The 20,046-nt window shown below is 31.4% G+C and overlaps 2 protein-coding genes across 5 annotated transcripts in view; one reads left to right on the top strand and one right to left on the bottom strand.

The window, feature by feature from the left end:
• The window catches only part of LOC143068987 (cilia- and flagella-associated protein 61-like), a 50,325-nt gene extending 43,544 nt beyond the window's left edge, over positions 1-6,781 (top strand). The window contains exons 24-30 of one of the 2 annotated variants that reach the window (XM_076243406.1): positions 1,815-1,891; positions 2,225-2,329; positions 2,968-3,071; positions 3,434-3,524; positions 5,581-5,640; positions 6,393-6,519; positions 6,705-6,781. In XM_076243406.1, coding sequence (XP_076099521.1) covers positions 1,815-1,891; positions 2,225-2,329; positions 2,968-3,071; positions 3,434-3,524; positions 5,581-5,640; positions 6,393-6,519; positions 6,705-6,718 — 578 coding nt within the window. In that variant the 3' untranslated portion in view covers positions 6,719-6,781. The other variant, XM_076243405.1, reaches the window with a different exon arrangement.
• Positions 6,782-7,594: 813 nt separating this feature from the next.
• The window catches only part of LOC143068988 (interferon-induced protein 44-like), a 51,285-nt gene continuing 38,833 nt past the window's right edge, over positions 7,595-20,046 (bottom strand). The window contains exons 1-7 of one of the 3 annotated variants that reach the window (XM_076243407.1): positions 18,358-18,490; positions 15,549-16,076; positions 14,961-15,022; positions 13,166-13,363; positions 12,787-12,933; positions 12,035-12,206; positions 7,595-8,159 (exon numbers count right to left, since the gene is read on the bottom strand). In XM_076243407.1, coding sequence (XP_076099522.1) covers positions 7,849-8,159; positions 12,035-12,206; positions 12,787-12,933; positions 13,166-13,363; positions 14,961-15,022; positions 15,549-16,068 — 1,410 coding nt within the window. In that variant the 5' untranslated portion in view covers positions 16,069-16,076; positions 18,358-18,490 and the 3' untranslated portion in view covers positions 7,595-7,848. Of the gene's footprint in view, positions 8,160-12,034; positions 12,207-12,786; positions 12,934-13,165; positions 13,364-14,960; positions 15,023-15,548; positions 16,077-17,455; positions 17,567-18,357; positions 18,491-20,046 lie in introns of those variants that run through there. The other 2 variants (XM_076243409.1, XM_076243408.1) reach the window with 2 other exon arrangements.

Raw genomic sequence — 20,046 nt, 5'->3', positions numbered from 1 at the left:
AAGGCTAACCTGACCTTTACCTCATTTTCATGGTGCATTAGTGTGTCAAGAACTATAATAACTGTCAATCTTAAGTTTACATGGTAATGCTTATTTGAAATGCAGCTAATAGGAAGGAATCTGATTTAGTTATTTTTATTATTTCTCTAGCAGAAAATTCCAACCAAGATATTAGAAAATGTTAAAAACTGAAATCTTGTTTTTATTTGTCTTGTCTCTAATCTTCCATGTTGCACATTGCATGAAAACGATTCATATCAAACATGCATGACTGAAGAAAACTGTTTTGAAACAGTTGATTTCCTTTACATTTGCATTATATTTTCTGTAATTACGTACTCAATCCAGTTTAAAGTTCTGCAACATTAGTTAGATAGATCTTTAATGAAAGATAAAAAAAAAAACCTGAAAATTTCAAAGACAAAAGTTTCTTTCTCTCACATGAATTGACATACTTTCTTTTTTTAAATTAGAGATAAAATAAATAAGTTACAATTCAAAACAAATTTTCTGGTTCTCATATAAATTGGTTGATTAATATAATTTTTCAATCAGCTTGAAAGGAGTAGGTTCAGTAAGACCCCTTTTGGCCCCAAAATAGATCAGTTTTACAAAAGTATGAAAATGTAATCTTTTAGCTATTTACTGGGAAGTAGACTGCTTCTGCTACATAAATATGGGTTGTTTTTGTCAAAACAATGCACATATATCGGGTACTAGCACCATTAAGTCATGCTAAATTACTGAAATCTTCACAATTTGAGCATTTTAGTTAAATTTTAAACGATTTCCGTCTAAAATGAAAGTGGCCGCATTCATTTTCATTCATAATATTGAAATGTAAGTTGTATTTGATGATAATACATAACATATATAAAGGTTGAGGATGAACACGGATGCGGCCACTTTCATTTTTGACAAAAACCATCTGAAAAGTGACGTTTTTTGGCATATTTGATAGATTTTTCATATTTAAGCTTGAATCGGAGCGTTTTTAATTACTAAATCAGTTAAAATTCTTTACAGAAACTAATTGAATCAATTTAAATAGACACTTAAGTGTTTAAAAAGTGTCCAAAATCTTTCGTTCAATGAACGGGAAATTTGAGGCCAAAATCGGCCCTTACCGGACCTACTCCTTTATTAGATATATGAATCTAAATAATGGTATTACATGAATTTAAAATATGTAGCATCAGATATAAAGAGAAGCAGATTTTACATTTTGCCAATATCCCAACTATCCATCAGAGATCATGAAAACAACTATAGGTTTCCTTCAATAATGAGTAAAATGCATGCTGTATTTTTAGACTGAAAAATGCCCATGGCAAAAAAAACTATAACCCCCTTCTCCTTGAAGTTAAATGGTTGGTCCAGTTCATGAGTTGTATATATTTTTAATGGCATGTTCTCTATATTTGTGACATTGGCGGATCCAAAGTGGGGGGGTCCGGGGGTTGGAACCACCACCCTTTTTTTTGGACGATCAATGCATTTGAATGGGGACATATAATTGGAACCCCCCCTTTTAAAATGGCTGGATCAGCCCCTGTTTGGGTAAATGATTTGTTAAAAGTTAGCAAAAATTTATGATCTTCTAAGAACCATGTAGAAGTGCCTTTTGCATGGTGTTTAGACTACATTTATAGTAGACTTTATGGAAACGTAACTGGATTTTATTTTATTCTACATTACCTCATCTTGGAAAGAAACATAAACAGAGAGTTCAAATTAAGTGAATATAAGGTCAAATAAGGCATGTATTGCACCCTGTCCTTTACCATTATATCAGAAGTATTTTCTATTTTTAGGAGGCTACAATTACTTACACATTGCTAAACCAGGACTGGATATGCCTCTAGCTGATCAGATGGCACAACATGATTATGTAAGTTAACATTATACAGTTAGTGGCTTTATTTATGCTAACACTACCAAGTTGGATGTATGCAGTGCACTTTACATATGTAAAGGAACATAAGAAGACTTTACTCAGTGAACTTCAAGTTACCTTATATGTGTATTCTAAGTGACTTAAAATAGTGCCAACTAGATCAACCTCATGAATTGCGCTGAAGGGCAGTTTAATATGTATTTCAATAAATTTCATATCATGTACAGATATCCTAAGAAATAGAAGCCTAAGCATTTTAGATTTTTTTTAAAACATTTTTCTTTTGTCATATGTCCAGAATTTATCAAATTGACTTTCTATTATCAGGGTAAGGAGTATATAACAGGAGCTACTGACGGAAGTCCAGAGTACTTTAGGATACATGTGAATCAGTATAACAATATAGAGACAATCACATGTGTTTCCAAGTCGGTAAGTTGCATATAGGTATCATTGATTATAATCAAAACTCTCAGTGTATATAAAAAAGAAGATGTGGTATGATTGCCAATGAGACAACTCTTCACAAGAAACCAAATGACACAGAAATTAACAACTATAGGTCACTGTTCAGTCTTCAACGATGAGCAAAGAACATACCACATAGCCAGCGTTAAAAGGCCCCGAAAGGACAAATGTAAAACAATTCAAACAAGAAAACTAACGGCCTAATTAATGTAGTTCATTTTTAGGAAGTTGTCAATTTAACTTATTTTCTATCAGTAACTATAGTTTCTAAATTCTATGTCATTTGAACTCTAGTTTAAAGTTGTCTTAATAGCAATCATACCATATCTCCTTATTTTTAATGTGGCTGATGTGTTCATCATAATTCTAAATTGATTAGGATTGTTAGTTTTCCCCACGAAGGTCATGGTTTTCTCAAGGGAATTTGCAGCTTTTTTCCACCAACAAAAACTGAATAGCCAGAATATAACAAATAGTGCTGAAATTAGGAGTTTTAAAACACCAACAAACAATAAGTCAATTGATCTATTAATGAAAATTAACATGTATATAAATTTGTAAAAAAAATCATTGTGAATTAAAAATATACTTGTTCATTTCAGCCTATTCCATGCAGTAACTTTGTATGTTTGTATGGACTTCATGAGAGATGTCTGAATAATTTGGTGTCCAGGTTTAATGAAGGACTTATCAAGGACTTTTACACGTATGTATTGAACCTTAGTATTTTCAAATAGAGAACTTTCATTATTTAAACCACATGATCAGTTCTATTTTATCACCATACAACCTATGATAGGGAAGATTAAACAGTTATCGTAATGTTCTAAAACTTATATTGTAATTTAAACTTAAGCAAATTAGACCTTTGTGAAATAGTGCAACTAAAAGCTATATAAGAATTAGAGTTTCCAAAACAATATTTACTCTTTTTTTTTAAATCAACAAGTTTTTTAATACATTAATGAATAATGAGAGATATTGTTGGTACTAGAATCAGAGAAATACTGTTGGTCAGAGTATGATTTACTTACATGTTCATATTTTGTGATTTTTTTTCATCCTCAGATATTTCTTGGAGACATGGAGTTTGGCAATGTATCATGATAGATTCACAGATTTCCGTGATGAAGTTAGAGAACTACTGAGCAATAGTCCTGTAAGTAATTTTGATTGTATTGACTTAGCTTGAAATATTTACCACTGAACATTTAGCAGCAAATAAAGCTAATAATGGTTTAGTAGATAAATTGATATGATTGGCATGCCTTTTTTTCACTTCATGGATTCAGAGAATATTTGGGGGTGGTCAACAAAATTAAGATATGATTTCAATTTGTCTCATGCGTAACATCCATTATGATAAGTTAATATAAGAAGATTTTATACAATAAACTCAGCTATCTACCTGTTGAAATGTTTTTTGCAACTGTAGACAATTTTTCCACTTACCATTATGTAATTTGAAAAGAACAATTTTAGATTAATTAAGAATAGATAATCTGTTGTAATACCTGTCAAGGTCAGTTTTTCATTTTCTGTTGCAAATGTCCATTTTTATGCTCAACTATTGCTGCCATTCAACAAATTACACTCAACATGATGGGGTGACAACACCTTCAAACTAAGAGCCACTAAAAATGATGCAGTAACAAAATCTTGAAACTATTTAAATATTTTGTGGCATGTTGTTTATCACATGTTATTCTATTTTTAGTAACTTGTATCAAAAACATTCTAAAACACAAATGCAATTAGATTGATAGTAGTTATAATGAAAAAAATCACCAATACTGGCTTTATTAACCTATCTGGTTAAATTCTGAATTCAAAGATCAATAAATCTTGCCAGTGGTAAATTGAATATTAATTTCCAATCATGAGAGATGAAAGGATGTTTTAACTGTCCCACAATTCCCAGGTTTATAACTAAATAAATATAACAAGGAATAATAAAGTTTGTGAAGGAATCTAGTGAAAGGTGTATAAAATCAGTCATTTGTCTAATGATATTTTGATTAAGCTATTGTAATTCAAAGAGACTGATTAATGAAAACACTATGACAGTTTATTTTATACATGGATTTTAACTTTGTTGTTATGGAAAAAAAATCTTTTTTTTTTTGAGTAATTGTGAGTTCACTGCATACTAGATGGAACATATCAATAAACATGAATAAAAGTAATATTTGTGTAATAAAATTAGTAATTTTGATTAAAAAAAACAACTTTAAAATCTTCTGTGTTTAATAAGTACCCTATGATTGCCTTTTTTTCTCTATTTTTTTTTTATAATTAAGCACTGTTATTCTCAAGGCCATAAAAAAGAAAAGGTTTGTTTGCCCAAACCCTACCTACCCAGAAAAAAGCTGCCTACCCAAATTCTTTTATTGTCCTGATTTGAAGAAGTTTTTTTTTTAATCAGATAGGCATGAAGACTAATAAACATCAGATACTTCAATTTCTTTAAAAAAAAAAATGCCTACCTACCACCCACTGTCTCAACCTTGAGTAGGGTTTTGGCAAACCAAAATATTTTTAATTGTGGCCCAATTCCGTAGTTTTTGGCCTATATTCTGTATATTTTTTTGTCCCATTGTTCTGTGCACAGTAAACCCCATCCAGACCCTATACAAGATAACTTTTTTTGATTGATGAAAAAAGACACAAGAAAAATAACTTTAATCTTATGTTGACTAAGTAAGGTTTTCTTTTAAAGAAAGGGAACTGATGTATAATTTCCACACAGTATGAAAAAAAATTGAAAGGTATATAGAGGTATATAGAAGTAAAAAATTAATTGCTTTCTGGCTTCTGAAATTGTATAAATTAAAAAAAAAATAATCATCCAACCTTCTAAAATTATTTTACTTTTATTCATGAATTATTAAGCTAATATAACCTGGACTCTTTAATGGAGAAATGTCACAGGTTGTTTCACTGTTATGGCATAAACATGTGAAAGTTGACACTGTTACTATAAATAATAGCCATTTTGTTCCTAATTTTCTATGAAATTAAGAAATTAGAAGATAAGTGTTGGCTTAGACACCTCCCCACCCTCCCCCTGAAGATATTTCATCTTATTTGACTGATTTATAATGCCTTGTGATCTTAAAATGCAAGAGGCAAAACAGAATCTTATAATACTCTCTTCTTTTTACAGTTTTAGTAAGATTGGAGTTTTATAATGTTTTATTTTATTATTAAAACAGGAGAAAGGTATAGAGGCTGTGGAAGAGAAGGTTAGACAGATCATTGATGAAGATGTTCCGGTAAGTTATTCATTAAAATATATTTCCACATTCATCAAAAAATGTTTCTACATTACACTTGTAGTTGTTCTAAGCCAGAATTTGATGCAATGTTGCCTGTTACATTTCTTTTAATTTTATTAATTTTTTTTGATAATTTATATTTTCCATTGTTGAAGACATCATGTTGATATTTAGTGATATTTGGTTTTAACTTCCAGTTCATAAATTATGGTACCTTGAAAAACTAGGGGTTTAACAGTTTTGAATCTTTTGTTCAAGATGTTCTAGTTTTTTGCAAATTAATTTTGTTGTCACTCAAAATTAAAATATGATTAAGCAAGAGGGGCATTGTGTCCTTTTTCATCTAGAATAAGTCTCAAATATTCAATATTTTGTGCTATCCAAGCAGTTGGTCTCAATTCACATAATGAAAGTATTTCAGAAACAGCTTTTATGCAAACATGAATCAGTATCATACATTTTTAATGCCTTGCATATCAGAATGGGAATAATTAAGTTTTCTGCAGTGTGTTTATTAGTCCGTCCTATATGAGATTAGTTTTGGTTCAAGGTAGGCTTCAGTGAAGTTTTTGTCTCAACAACTGAAAAATAATTACACATGTTCATTATGATGTGAATCTTTAAGATATATATGCTAAATCAGGTTTTTGACCATTATTTCATAGTCACTGAATATGGAAATATGTTAGTGTGAGAGAACATGGTGTACTTATGACCCATATTCCTAATTTTTTTTCTTTTTCTTTTAGATGAATGAGTCACAGAAAGAACAATTATTGAAGATCTATCAAGAAACAGGGACCAAACGAGCTGTAGATACCAGATTCCTCAGTTTCCTTAGTTACAATTACTACCATCTGCCAATGTATGCTAAACCTGGAATGGTTTAGGGGAGATAACTATTATTGTTTCTTTACACACTTGAAAATTCATACTGTTTTTTCTCTCAGAGATATCTTTTGAAATTTTCACTGAAGAGTTTACTTTATGAAGAAATTGTAAATTTTATACATTAAATGTGCTTTTCAAATGACTACATAAAAGCATGCTATTTGTTAAACCAGGAATGGTTTAGGGGAGATAACTCTGTATGGTTTCTATACACAATTAAAAACATGCTATTTTCTCTCTCAGTGATCTCTTTTTTAAATTTTCTTGAAAAATACACTTTATGAAGAAATTTCATACAATAAATGTGCTTTTCAAATGACTGTACATGAAAGCATGCTATTATAAAACCAGGAATGGTTTAAGGGGAGATAACTCTGAGTTATTTCTATACACTCTTAAAACTTCCTACTGTCTTTTTCTCTCAGTGATCTCTTTTTTAAATTTTCATTGAAAAGTATAAAGAAGAAACTGTAAATCTCATACAATAAATGTGCTTTTCAAATGACTGTATATAAAAATATGGTATTGTTAACTGTGATATAAAATTATGTCCGTCCTATACTGTGATAATTTCATGTTTGTTTGTGAGATGAATTTTATTGTTTTGTACTGGGCTACACACAGAACACTTTGTTTAATAGATGAATTATTTACATCAAGTGGAAATTTTGTTTGATAGAAGATTTTTTATATTAAGTATATTGATCTGACCAATTTATATCATATGGAATATAATAAAAATTAAAAAAAAATATGACAATTTTGTGGAATACAAAAAATGTTTATCAAACTAAAAAAGAGGGACCACTCCTGTCAGTTTTACAAGATCATGATTAAAATTTTGGGATGGTTTGATATCTTACAAGTAGTGCAAAATGATTTGGAAGTTATTGTGGATATCATATTTATTTCTTTGTAATTTATTATTGTTTGTGTATCATATTGAAGGATAATATAAATTCTATTTAAATCTTGATGTTTGTTTTGTTCTTGTTTGTACTATTGAAAAAATTCGCTGATTGAGAAAATGTTTTACATACATGATACAATTAACAAATATACACTACAGTTTTTATTAAGCAACAATATCAAAGCAAAGCAGCAATATCAAATTCTCTTTGATATTCAAAGTCATTTGACAGTAGTGGTCAAGTTTTTTTATTTGCTTCTATATTTGAAAAAAAACCCACATTCTCTTATATTCTAATGAGGTAATACGTTAAGTATACTTGATAATATATTATGCATACAGCATTTTTTTTAAATATAGTTAGCATACAAGTTTCTATCCAATCAGAGTGATTTGTCTTTCACTTATTCCCTTATATGAAGCTGTCTCACTTTCCCTTCCTCAATTTGGTCAAGATAGTTATACATGTAGTCATCAGCGAAATGTAACACCTGTTGTAGAGTCAGTAGAGCTAAAATATTCACATTTTCATTCAGTTCCATCTCTGATTCATAATTCTTGATTGGTAAAATATGTGACCTTGGAAGCCCCATTATCTGTGATACTTTATCGACAGTTTCCTGGATGACGGGACTATAGAATACTTGCGATATATCCTCAGCTGTAGCCTCACACACTTTGTCTATCTTAGTAAGCAAAACTACTTGGGGAATTCCTGTAAAATTTAAAATAGTATTAGTTATATTTCTTTAAGGTCTAGAACATGCATACATTCCAATTTTTTATCTAGTTAAAAAATGTGCTCGATGACTGGGCCAACCAACAAAGATGGCCACCATGGCTAAAAATATAACATAGGGGTAAAATGTAGATTTTCGCTTATATCTCTGAAACCCAAGCATTTAGAGCAAATCTGACAGGGGTAAAATTGTTTATCAGGTCAAGATCTATCTGCCTTACAATTTTCAGATGAATTGGACAATCCGTTGTTGGGTTGCTGCCCTAGAATTGGAAATTTTAAGGATATTTTTCAGTTTTTGGTTATTTTCTTGAATATTATTATAGATAGAGATAAACTGTAAACAGCAATAATGTTCAGCAAAGTAAGATCTACAAAAAAGTGAAAATGACGAAAATGGTCAGTTGACCCTTAAGGAGTTATTGCCCTTATAGTCCATTTTGTCAATTTTTCGTAAATTTTTGTTATCTTGTACAAAAATCTTCTCTGAAACTACTATGAAAAATTCAACCAAAATTGTCCACAATCATCATTAGGGTATCTAGTTTAGAAAATGTGTCTGGGGTGCAATCAAGTTTTTTTCTATGACATCATATTTTGAGGGACAATGTATAAGTGACCCTTAGTGGTGGACTGATTAATAAAGATACTTGTATAAAACTAGATATCACTGGAATCAGAATTTTCTGTTTATTTATTTATTTTATTATAGTTTGTTGTGAAATTAAAAAAAAAGTGTACTTTTAACAGTATAAAAAAGTTTTATCCAGAGAAACTGGGAAAAACATTGGCTAATTTAAGCTTAAAAAACCTGAAATCAGGTCATCATAACAGTACATACCCCTGAAGACATAATACCTGCACATTTTTATCAACATATGAAAAATAAAGAGTCATGGTCATGTCAAAAGTGCCAAGTGAGCTTTTCTCATCACTTTGCGTCCGTTGTCCGTCGTCGTCCGTTGTCCGTTGTCGTTGTTAACTTTTACAAAAATCTTCTCCATGGCTAAAAATAGAACATAGGGGTGAAATGCAGTTTTTGGCTTATAACTCAAAAACCAAAGCATTTAGAGCATATCTGAAATCGGGTAAAATTGTTTATCAGGTCAAGATCTATCTATCCTGAAATTTTCAGATGAATTGGGCAACCCGTTGTTGGGTTGCTGCCCCTGAATTGGTAATTTTAAGGAAATTTTGCTGTTTTTTGTTATTATCTTGAATATTATTATAGATAGAGATAAACTGTAAAAGCAATATGACTGAAATGGTCAGATGACAACTTTAGGAGTTATTGCCCTTTATAGTCAATTTTTAACCATGTTTCATAAATCTTAGTCATCTTTTACAAAAATCTTCTTCTCTGAAACTACTGGGCCAAACTAAACCAAACTTGGCCACAAACAATCATCATTGGGGTATCTAGTTTAAAAATTGTGTCCGGTGACCCGTCCAACCAACCAAAGCGTTTAGAGCAAATCTGACATCGGGTAAAATTGTTTATCAGGTCAAGATCTATCTGCCCTGAAATTTTGAGATGAATTGGACAACTCTTTCATAGGTTGCTGCCCCTGAATTGGTAATTTTAAGGAAATTTTGCTGTTTTTTTTATATTATCTTGAATATTATTATAGATAGAGATAAACTGTAATCAGCGAAAATGTTCAGCAAAGTAAGATCTACAAATAAGTCAACAAGACCAAAAAGGTCTGTTGATCTTTTTAGAAGTTATTGCCCTTTATAGTCAATTTTTAACCATTTTTTGTAAATCTTAGTTATCTTTTACAAAAATCTTCTCCTCTGAAACTACTGGGCCAAATTAAACCAAACTTGGCCACAATTATCATTGGGGTATCTAGTTTAAAAATTGTGTCCGGTGACCCGTCCAACCAACCGAGATGTCCGACATGGCTAAAAATAGAACATAGGGGTGAAATGTAGATTTTGGCTTATAACTCTGAAACCACAGCCTTTAGGGCAAATCTGACAGGGGTTAAATTGTTTATCAGGTCAAGATCTATCTGCCCTGAAATTTTCAAATGAATCTGACAACCCATTGTTGGGTTGCTCTCCCTGAATTGGTAATTTTAAGGAAATTGTGCTGTTTTTGGTTATTATCTTGAACATTATAATAGATAGAGATAAACTGTAAACATCAATAATGTTAAGCAAAGTAAGATTTACAAATAAGTCAACATGACAGAAATGGTCAATTGACCCCTAAGGAGTTATTGTCATTTATAGTCAATTTTTAACAATTTTCATAAAATTTGTAAATTTTAACTAACATTTTCCACTGAAACTACTGGGCCAAGTTCATTATAGATAGAGATAATTGTAAGCAGCAAGAATGTTCAGTAAAGTAAGATGTACAAACACATCACCATCACCAAAACACAATTTTGTCATGAATCCATCTGCTTCCTTTGTTTAATATTCACATAGACCAAGGTGAACGACACAGGCTCTTTAGAGCCTCTAGTTCATAGTCAAAATTGTATGAATTTCATAGACTATTACATGGTTTTTCAAAAATTTCATGCTTCAGGGTATGTTCGCCTGCTCTGAAAAGAGCTACAGTGGCTGCAAATAAGTTTTCAATTTTCACTGCCAAACAAACAGACTGTTTACAGTATTGTCTCCCCTCAAAACATGTATATTTAATCCAATTTTTTTATATTATTTTAATCATTCAACCTGCTTTAATTGAAGTTAATTAACATATTTTTACAACCAAATACAAAAAAACATGATACTTTTTCATCAATTATATTGATAAAAAGGGACTTCTCTCCATGTCTAATTTTAGTTGGGATATAACCCCTTGTTTTTTTATAAGAAACTGTTTATAGCACCCCTAATGACCCTGTCTGCGAACCAAAATAGCCGACATGGCTAAAAATAGTACATAGGGTAAAATGCAGTTTTTGGCTAAAATCTCAGTAACCAAAGCATTCAAAGTGAATCTGATGAGGATACATTTGTTAGTTAGGTCAAAGTCTATCTGCCCTACAATTTTCAGAGCAATCAGGCAACCCGTTGTTGGGTTCTGCACCGGAATCGGTAATTTTTAGAAAATTTTGCAGCTTTTGGTTATTTTCTTGAATATTATTATAGATAGAGATAAATTGTAAACATCAATAATGTACAGCAAAGTAAGACCTACAAATACGACAGCATGATCAAAATGTTCAATTAACCCCTTAAGGAGTTATTGCCCTTTATAGTAAATTTTTGACAATTTTCATGAATTTTGTAAATTTTGTAAATTTTTATTCGTTTATGATATGCACATACACCAAGGTGAGCTACACAGGCTCTTTAGAGTCTCTAATTTTGTTTACATTGAATTTAGTATAAAACATTCCTTTGCAACACCCAACATTAAAGTATGTCTAATTTTGGTTTACTTTGCTCATCTCCTTCAGTTTCTTTGATGCAATGAAAGTTTGATTATTTTGGTGATCACTTTGAAACACACTCTTCTGTCTTTTTGAGAGACTTTGTAAATGGTAGTCAAGTGTAATTAATTTGAGAATAGTTATATTAAGAATTTGATCTATTTAGTACAACTCGTATTAATGGCACATCCAACTGACCAATTGACCCTCTTCTTTAATTAAATTCAATCAAGACCTGATGCTGAATATGAAAAAGACTTGTATTCTATTTGGATATTATTTCAAGCATACCATATAACATAATTTGGACTACTTAGTCAATAAATGGATAGTTTCTTGAAATTATTCCATCCCTTATGATTTTTTCAGACTTTTATGATCTTCCAACAATATAGGTGTTTTGCTATATCTATATTAAACTGACTAACATGTTAAAGACACATTATTTCAAACCTCTTTGATTCATACGCAGCTGTAGGGTTTTCATCCTCTCAATAACCTTCTCTGGAATAACATCAACAATGCTTCCGTCCAGTACAAATATGACACAGTGGATTTTGTCACTTAGACTAGGACTACCAATAAATCCTGGTGTATCTCCTGATATAGGTACTGAAGGATTAAACTGTGAAAAGAGATATAAGATACCAAAGGGGTTAAGGAAAATAATTAGTTCAATAAAAAAACATGGCAACAAATTCAAAATGATCAAAAGAGAAACACTACTAAGAAAATATAACAACGAACAGAAATCAATAGATGAAGCAACATAAACCTAAACAACAAGCAGGAAGGAACTTAAGTGCAAGGACATGTTGACAGCAGCACATATGACTGATTCCATTCAAAGAAGTGAGTTGACAGTAATATTTTATATCAATCATTATGTGATTTGCTTACTTTTAGCCATCTAGAACTACTCCAAGTAGTTAGATTTATTTCCCTGTAATATTCTATTGAATTGATACTTTCTCATTTATGTTATTCTTTATAATGCATGCATATCCTTTCCCAGACCTTTTAAAAAACAAAAAAAAATATTACCATAAAATCAACAAAACAGTATGCCAAAAAAACCAACACATATAATTACAAAAAGACTACCAACTGAATTAAACGTTGTACATAAGAGTGTATTGTCAATATGTTAAAGATAAGATTAGTCTTCAATACCCTTTTAATAAATAAAAAAGCTTTCAAAATACCTGGTGTCTATCCGGTAAATTTCCATCAAGAAGGTAATTCATTTCATGAGAATCAATCCCTTGGTCAGCTTCAAGTCCTCTGGTGTCATGAAGTCTGAAGTTCATTGGTGTTCCTGATTGCCCATTTCTGATTTGGTACATTCGGTACTTAATAAAAATTGTAAGAGTTAGAATAGAATGTCAACCATAGGTAATAAAAATATTTACTTAAATTAAACATCATCTTTATACGAAACATGTAAAAAAAAAATGCACCATAAATACAAACTGAGAAAAAAAAATTAGTAGTACAAATAACTGATACAAGAATTTCACCAAGACGGTTTTAACTATCATATCGAACATTTACTTTCGTAGTAACCTTAAAAATGCATCTTACCATGGTTGTTAAGCTGTGTTCTGCATTGCCACTGCAAGCCTGACTGGTTATGTAACCTCTAAAGATTGAGTTAATGGTGTTAAATAAACTCGATTTTCCTGCTCCTACTTGCCCAACCAATAAAATTCGTGCCTGAGGAACTTTTAAATCCTTCAACGGCTTGTATTTTTCTACTCTTTCTTTCAAATCGTTTAGCAGCTGAAATACATGTAATTAAATTGGAATGATAACTTCACAAGTACTATGAACGCTATCATACATTGATTGATTGTTGGTGTTTAAATATCACTACATAATCAAATTGGCATGAGCCAGATGCACTCGACACCAATCCCAATTGTCTAGGATTTTCAATTTCATACGGTATCGGAAGTCGGTGGTTCTCTCTTGGCATTCCAGCTTCCTCAATCATTACAAACGGACCGTCATTGAATAGCACACAAGTGCTGAAGGTGGCGTTAAACACCAACCAAGCATGTCCAAATTGTTAACTCAGGTGTGTTCACAGGTGTTATCGTGCTCATTGTTTATGGGACAAAGTCTATATAGAATACAATTATTTCTACCTTTTAAAGAACAAAACAGCAAAGAGGATGTAAAACATACATAGCAGGATGTACAACTTTGGATGATGGTAACTTTTTAATTGCAAACAACGCAGCACTGAAGGACACTGAACGCACTAATTGTGTATACTGAAGATGTGTTTCTTATTCGCGTGATAACCGCGTATCTGACAAGCCATGGAATTTATCAAATACACTATGCTGTTTGTTCTTTTAAAGGTAGAAATAAGGCCTGAAAAATAGATAATTGTATTTTATATAGACTTTGTATATATTTGTATTATTTTTAATTTTAGTTTCTTGTGTATAATTTGGAGTTTAGTATGGCGTTCATTATCACTGAACTAGTATACATATTTTTTTAGGGGCCAGCTGAAGGACGCCCCGGATGCGGGAATTTCTCGCTGCATTAAAGACCTGTTGATGACCTGCTGTTGTCAGTTCTATGGTCGCGTTGTTGTTTCTTTTGACACATTCCCCATTTCCATTCTCAATTTTATTTGTCCCATAAACAATGAGCACGATAACACATGTGAACACACCTGAATTAACAATTTGGACATGCTTAGTTGGTGTTTAACGCCACCTTCAGCACTTGTGTGCTATTCCATGACGATCCGTTTGTAATGATTGAGGAAGCCGGAATGCCAAGAGAGAACCATTGACTTTCGATACAGTATGAAATCAGTAGTCAATCAGGATTGGTGTCGAGTGCACCTGGCTCATGCTAATTTGATATACACTGGTACTTTTGATAACTATATCACTGATATGAAGTCGGATATTCAAATAACAAAATGATGTTGATGTGTATAATCATATATTCATGCATACTTTTTTGTTCATTTTATTGAAAGTTACATTAGTTGTGCATAGTACTAGAATATGCATCTAAAAGTGTGTTTAACTACAATTACAAAATGTATGAACAAATGAAAGATAATCTTTTATCATATTAGTAGAAATTATACACCAGTATTACGTCTGGCGACCAATATTTCAATCTTGGTATCTAAGATTGTTTTGATAATCATATTGATTACTAGTCGTCCACCAAAACATATATTGTACAAAACACGAGAAAACACAGAATAAAAGAATTTTTGACATCGAATATTTTAAAGCATCAATTATTTTAGAAATCGCTGTGTTACGTTTAGGCAAATTAGTTTGTTTCCAAGGTTGATTTTTAGAATGAACAGTAAGTGAAAACAAATGCTTCTACTAACCTTGGGATTCCATTTTGCAGTCTTTCGCCATGGTTCGTCCAGTGGTGTCCCTCCACCTAGATCTATTTCAATAATGAAAATTATGATTATAACCCTGAATACCTTCATGATTTTTATTGTAAAACAAACAAATGCAGAATGCTATTTTTTAAGGCTTTCAAGAAAGAACTTAATTCGACCGATTGAAATGAAATCTTAGTCGATTTGTATTATTGAGTACTGCTTTTAATATCAGTCAATAGATGGAAAGCTATATATTCTTCTTCGAGTAACCCTATTTGTGACATTTTAACCTATTGTGTTTGTTTGTTCACACATCGTTGTCAATAAAATGGAATTTGATGCGACTGTTATACAAGTGAGAGGTTTATCTAGCTTTAAAACCGGGTTTAATCAACCATTTTCTACATAAGGAAATGTCTGTACCAAGTCAGGAATATGACAGTTGTTATCAATTCGTTTGATGTGTTTGAGCTTTTGATTTTGGCATTTGCTTAGGGACTTTCCGTTTTGAATTTTCCTCAGAGTTCAGTATCTTTGTGATTTTACTTTTTATATAGTTTTATATGTTTAAAAATTATAATTTACCTTCTACCAAATAAACTTCAATGTCTTTTACTCGAAGATGGCCATTAGCGATAGAGTTGTAGTTTTCGCCATTCATAGTGTAGGATACTCCAAAGTTAGTTGATCCATTTAACGAAAAGTTTGTTCCATCAAAGTTTACAGTGTTCGTAAATGTTTTTAAATCATGCGCTCCAAATGTTGGTCCATATGAAGCGTCATCGTACATGGCATCTTGAGCATTCGTGACGGTCATTCGCACTGGTTTCCAGTTACCATTTTGATAAAATCTAAAGAGGAAAGCCGAGCCATCATTCTGATAGTTGCCAACACTTTTCCAGTTGACTGCGGTATACCCACCATACATAAAATTGTCTACGTTATACAAAACTGTCACTGTTGGACCTTTATTATTACAAGTATTATGGAAAGCTGTGGAAGTACATCCATCTCGGGAAGCCTTATACAAAAGTGTATACTTCTTCCTCCCTCCGATCCATTTGGTGAGCTGATTTTGTTCTTTCTTTTTGAATTGGATAGTCATATTGATGGCTGTAAAAGGAGAAGTGTTTCATGATGTTCTTAATCAATATTAAATTGTGTTACCTTTATCATGTTCTTCGGTGCTTAAGTTTCATTAGAGCTTTCTTACAAATTGACGAAAAGTACGAACGAACGTAAACGGAGCACGTATTTCATTTCCACAATAACAGTTAAAAGAGTCTTTGTTTTATCCAGTAAAACAGCATTCTTTTCTAAACCAAGTTTATTTTTCAAAAATAATAATATTGCAAATAATACACGATTTTAATATAATCAAATAGAGAAAAATAGTGTCAAATACACTTACGTCCGATACGTTACTTCCGTAAACCACGAGTACACACATTTCAGCGGGAATTTTTTAAGCACGAGTTTCACGATTAACTTTTCAATGGCATTATTGAAGTACGTTAGATTCACATTTATTTTTATTTTGTATAGTCACTTTCAGCAAATTGTCAAAGTGGAATATCGAGATTTGATAAAAAAAAAATGATGCTATAATGTTTTTAAAAAGTAATGTTGAATAAATCTAGAAAAACAGATTTTGTATATCAAGAAAATAAATCTACAATTTTGCACCATATACATTGTTGATTTGAATATAATGACGATTTAACAGTACACATATTTGGAAGATAGACGCGAAGTTGTCACTTATCGTCCAGTGGCTAATATTTCATGAATGTTCAGGACTATAGGCAAAACGCAATTATACGCTAAAATATTCGTTCCATTGGTGCGGTGTATCATATATACACATTTAGGGGGGGGGGGGGGGGTGAATATTACCAGAGGAGAGGCGATGATTCAAAAGTTATTAATCGAGCACCAGCATATGGCAAAGTATGAAGATAATCTTTTTTATTCATTTTCATTTTATTATTTTGAGCGTTGAAAATTTTGGATCGTTTTAGTCTTTTAGGGACATTTTATTCGTCTGACTACTAGATGTATTTAGGATATTTTGTAGTGTTACCTATTCCGACCGACCTAGTGGTATCCTTTTTTAACCTATTGTACGTCCCGAAATTCTAAATATATCTCAAGAAAAGTCCAATTTGATAAGTGTCGTTGCATGTAGGATAATTGTCCGAAATTCCACGACTATTATCTAAATATGTCAAAATAAAGGATCCCTAAAACGAGTTTTACGTATGATTCGTCAAGCATACGTACCTTTCGTCCATTTGTAAGAAAGCTCTAATAATACGGGACTTAAACACAAATTCATTACACAAATACATTCTTTGGTCTCAGGTAAAATGTATCAGTTAACCTCCTCAGAATTTGGAGAGAAAAATTGCTTTTATATTATCATTGCTGATAAGTTTTTTTTATTTCTAAATGCAATAAAAGTTTGACGACAGATTTGTAAATCAACTTACCTTATTGTTATTTGTAAATTGAATAGTTTTTAGTGAAGGTGAAAGGTACTTGAGGTTAGCATGGTTAGGCCAAGTGGTCATAAAATTCAGATAAACGACTAGATACCAGGACTAAATTTGTATATACGCCAGACGCAAGTAGTGTGGTTACCCCAAAAAGAAATAGCTATTCTTAGCCGTTCCAATAAGATAACGTTTTAGTTTTATTGTAGGAAAGGTATTAAAAAAGATTAAAAGAAAACGAAAGCCCAATGTACCAGTCTTATAATTTATCACACCACCTTAACAAGTTTCAAAATAGTTGGAAGATCGAACTGAGTACGGCTAAATATTTTTTCACGTCTGACGAATCGTCGACATATGACTGTTCAGTGGAGGTTGAATAAAATACTAAGTTGAAAAGCACGAACACCACATTTAAAAAATTATTATGGATCAGGTAATACTTCATAAAAAAAAGAAATAACGAAATTTTTAACAATATGATATTAAAATAGTTTTATTAGTAACCCGGTGTGTTTACAATAAACGCAAATCTCTTGTACGTTATCATTGAAAGTTTATAACTTTATTGGTTAAACATTTAAGAAATATTTCGTTGACTTTATTGTCGGACAGATTCTGATATCATATATGTTATTAACACAACTTGTGACAGTATACATATGTATTCAAAATCATTGTTAAACGTATAAGGGTAAGCATGCACAATGCAAACAGGTCGCGTGTTTAAATAGAATAGGTGAATCACGTACCGTGAATCACGTTAAATGTTTTCTAAAAATGGACACAATTCTTTTTATCTATTTATAATAACACTCCAAATAATTATATACAATTCTTTTAAATGAAAGATCCGCAACTGTACAATATTTGAGAAAATCAGTTGACATTTTACTTACCGTTATTGTCAATCTTAAATCCACAGACGTATTGATTCAGTAATCCTGTATAACATCTATCTGTATTTTCCAATTATTTAACCACAATGCTATTTCCCGAAAATCAAAAAGGAAAGTAGAAGGAAATAGATATTTCTTTCCATCATTCAATCTCCATGATCTACCAGACTGCCATTATTTAAATTAAAAAAAAAACCCAAAACATATGTTTGAACAAGTAGGACAGTTAAGTAGTATAGTATTCAAAATTTAGACACCAATAGATTCGCAAAGTTTAGGTATAACATGTATAAATGAACTTAAAATAGTTAAACTAAAAACAATCAATTTCATTACGTAAGGGACAACATCAAAAGTTCAATGAAGGATAAAAAACTTAATTCACATAGTTTTTTCACTGACCCCCACACCCCCCCTCGTAACTTAATTTGGGAAAAATTGATTGACCAATAGGGATATATGTAAAATCGATTTAAGAATAACAAAACTTGCAGCAATCTTGACCCCCCCCCACCCCCAAACTATTTGATTTAAGTTTTTTATCCTACATCGATCTTTTGATGTCGTCCCTAAGGACATGTATTGCGTTTTATTTAAGAATTTCATAAATATAATGCCAATAGATTTGTTCTGGCAACCCTATCTGATAGTGTGATAAAAAGAAGTATTTACAAAAATACTGAACTCCAAGGTAAATTAAAAAAGGGGAAATCCTTAAAAGCTGACAAAACCAAATGCTTGACTATTAACCAACAGAACGAATAAATATAACTGTCATGTTCTTGACTTGGTACGGGCGTAAATGATGTTAACATTTATGAAAGTCCTAAAATATACCCAGGGGTGGAACAGGATTGGAATTCCAGGGGGTTTAAATGCCCACGGAGGTAAAAATGGCAAAAAGCATGCCCAAAAAACTGAACGTTGAGGCCTGAAATATTTTTTTAAATGAATAGAGTACTAGTACGTTGTGGTTTTGGAAGACAGTGAACATATTGGGTAGTAATTTGAGTAATCAACAGGTATTATTTTCAAACTAATAGAATAGTTGATTGTACTAAATAAACTTATCATAGATGATCATAGATACCTAAGTGAAGTCCAAAGAACATAAAAAGTTTAAATTCTAGCTGTATACAATTTTTGATCAACCGTTTCTCATATTTTAGTCAATAACATTAATTAGAATATTATAATGGAAGTATATGTATGTTGTAAAAGATATATGTTTTCGATTTCCTTCTCAAAAGTGTTCATTTTTATCAATCAAAATTGTTGTGTGGTTTTTTCAAGTAATTGTGGGTTTTGGAGTTTGCAAAAGGTGGGATGTATGTATCATTGTGCGTTAATTCTGGTTACAAATATACCGCAGATTACACCATAATAATAATGGACTTTTTGATAAAAGACACACTTGTTGAATTTGGTGGATTAAATTAACAAACAGTCGGTATTGCACTTGGTACTAATAGTGCACCACTTCTGGCCGACTTGTTTTTGTATTCTTCATGAAAGTAGAATTCCAGTGCAAAATCCATACTGAACCTCCTTAAAGACAAAAACAAAACGCTTCTTACCAAATTTTTTAAATTCAGTTTCAGATATGTTGTTGATGTTCCGACAACTCAAAACTTGCATTTCAGTGATTGATTGCATATCATGTATCTTAGTTAATTTGAAATTATGGAT

This window comes from Mytilus galloprovincialis, chromosome 3, assembly GCF_965363235.1.
Source record: "Mytilus galloprovincialis chromosome 3, xbMytGall1.hap1.1, whole genome shotgun sequence".
Lineage (NCBI taxonomy): Eukaryota > Metazoa > Mollusca > Bivalvia > Mytilida > Mytilidae > Mytilus > Mytilus galloprovincialis.
This window is presented reverse-complemented; position numbering and strand designations above follow the sequence as displayed.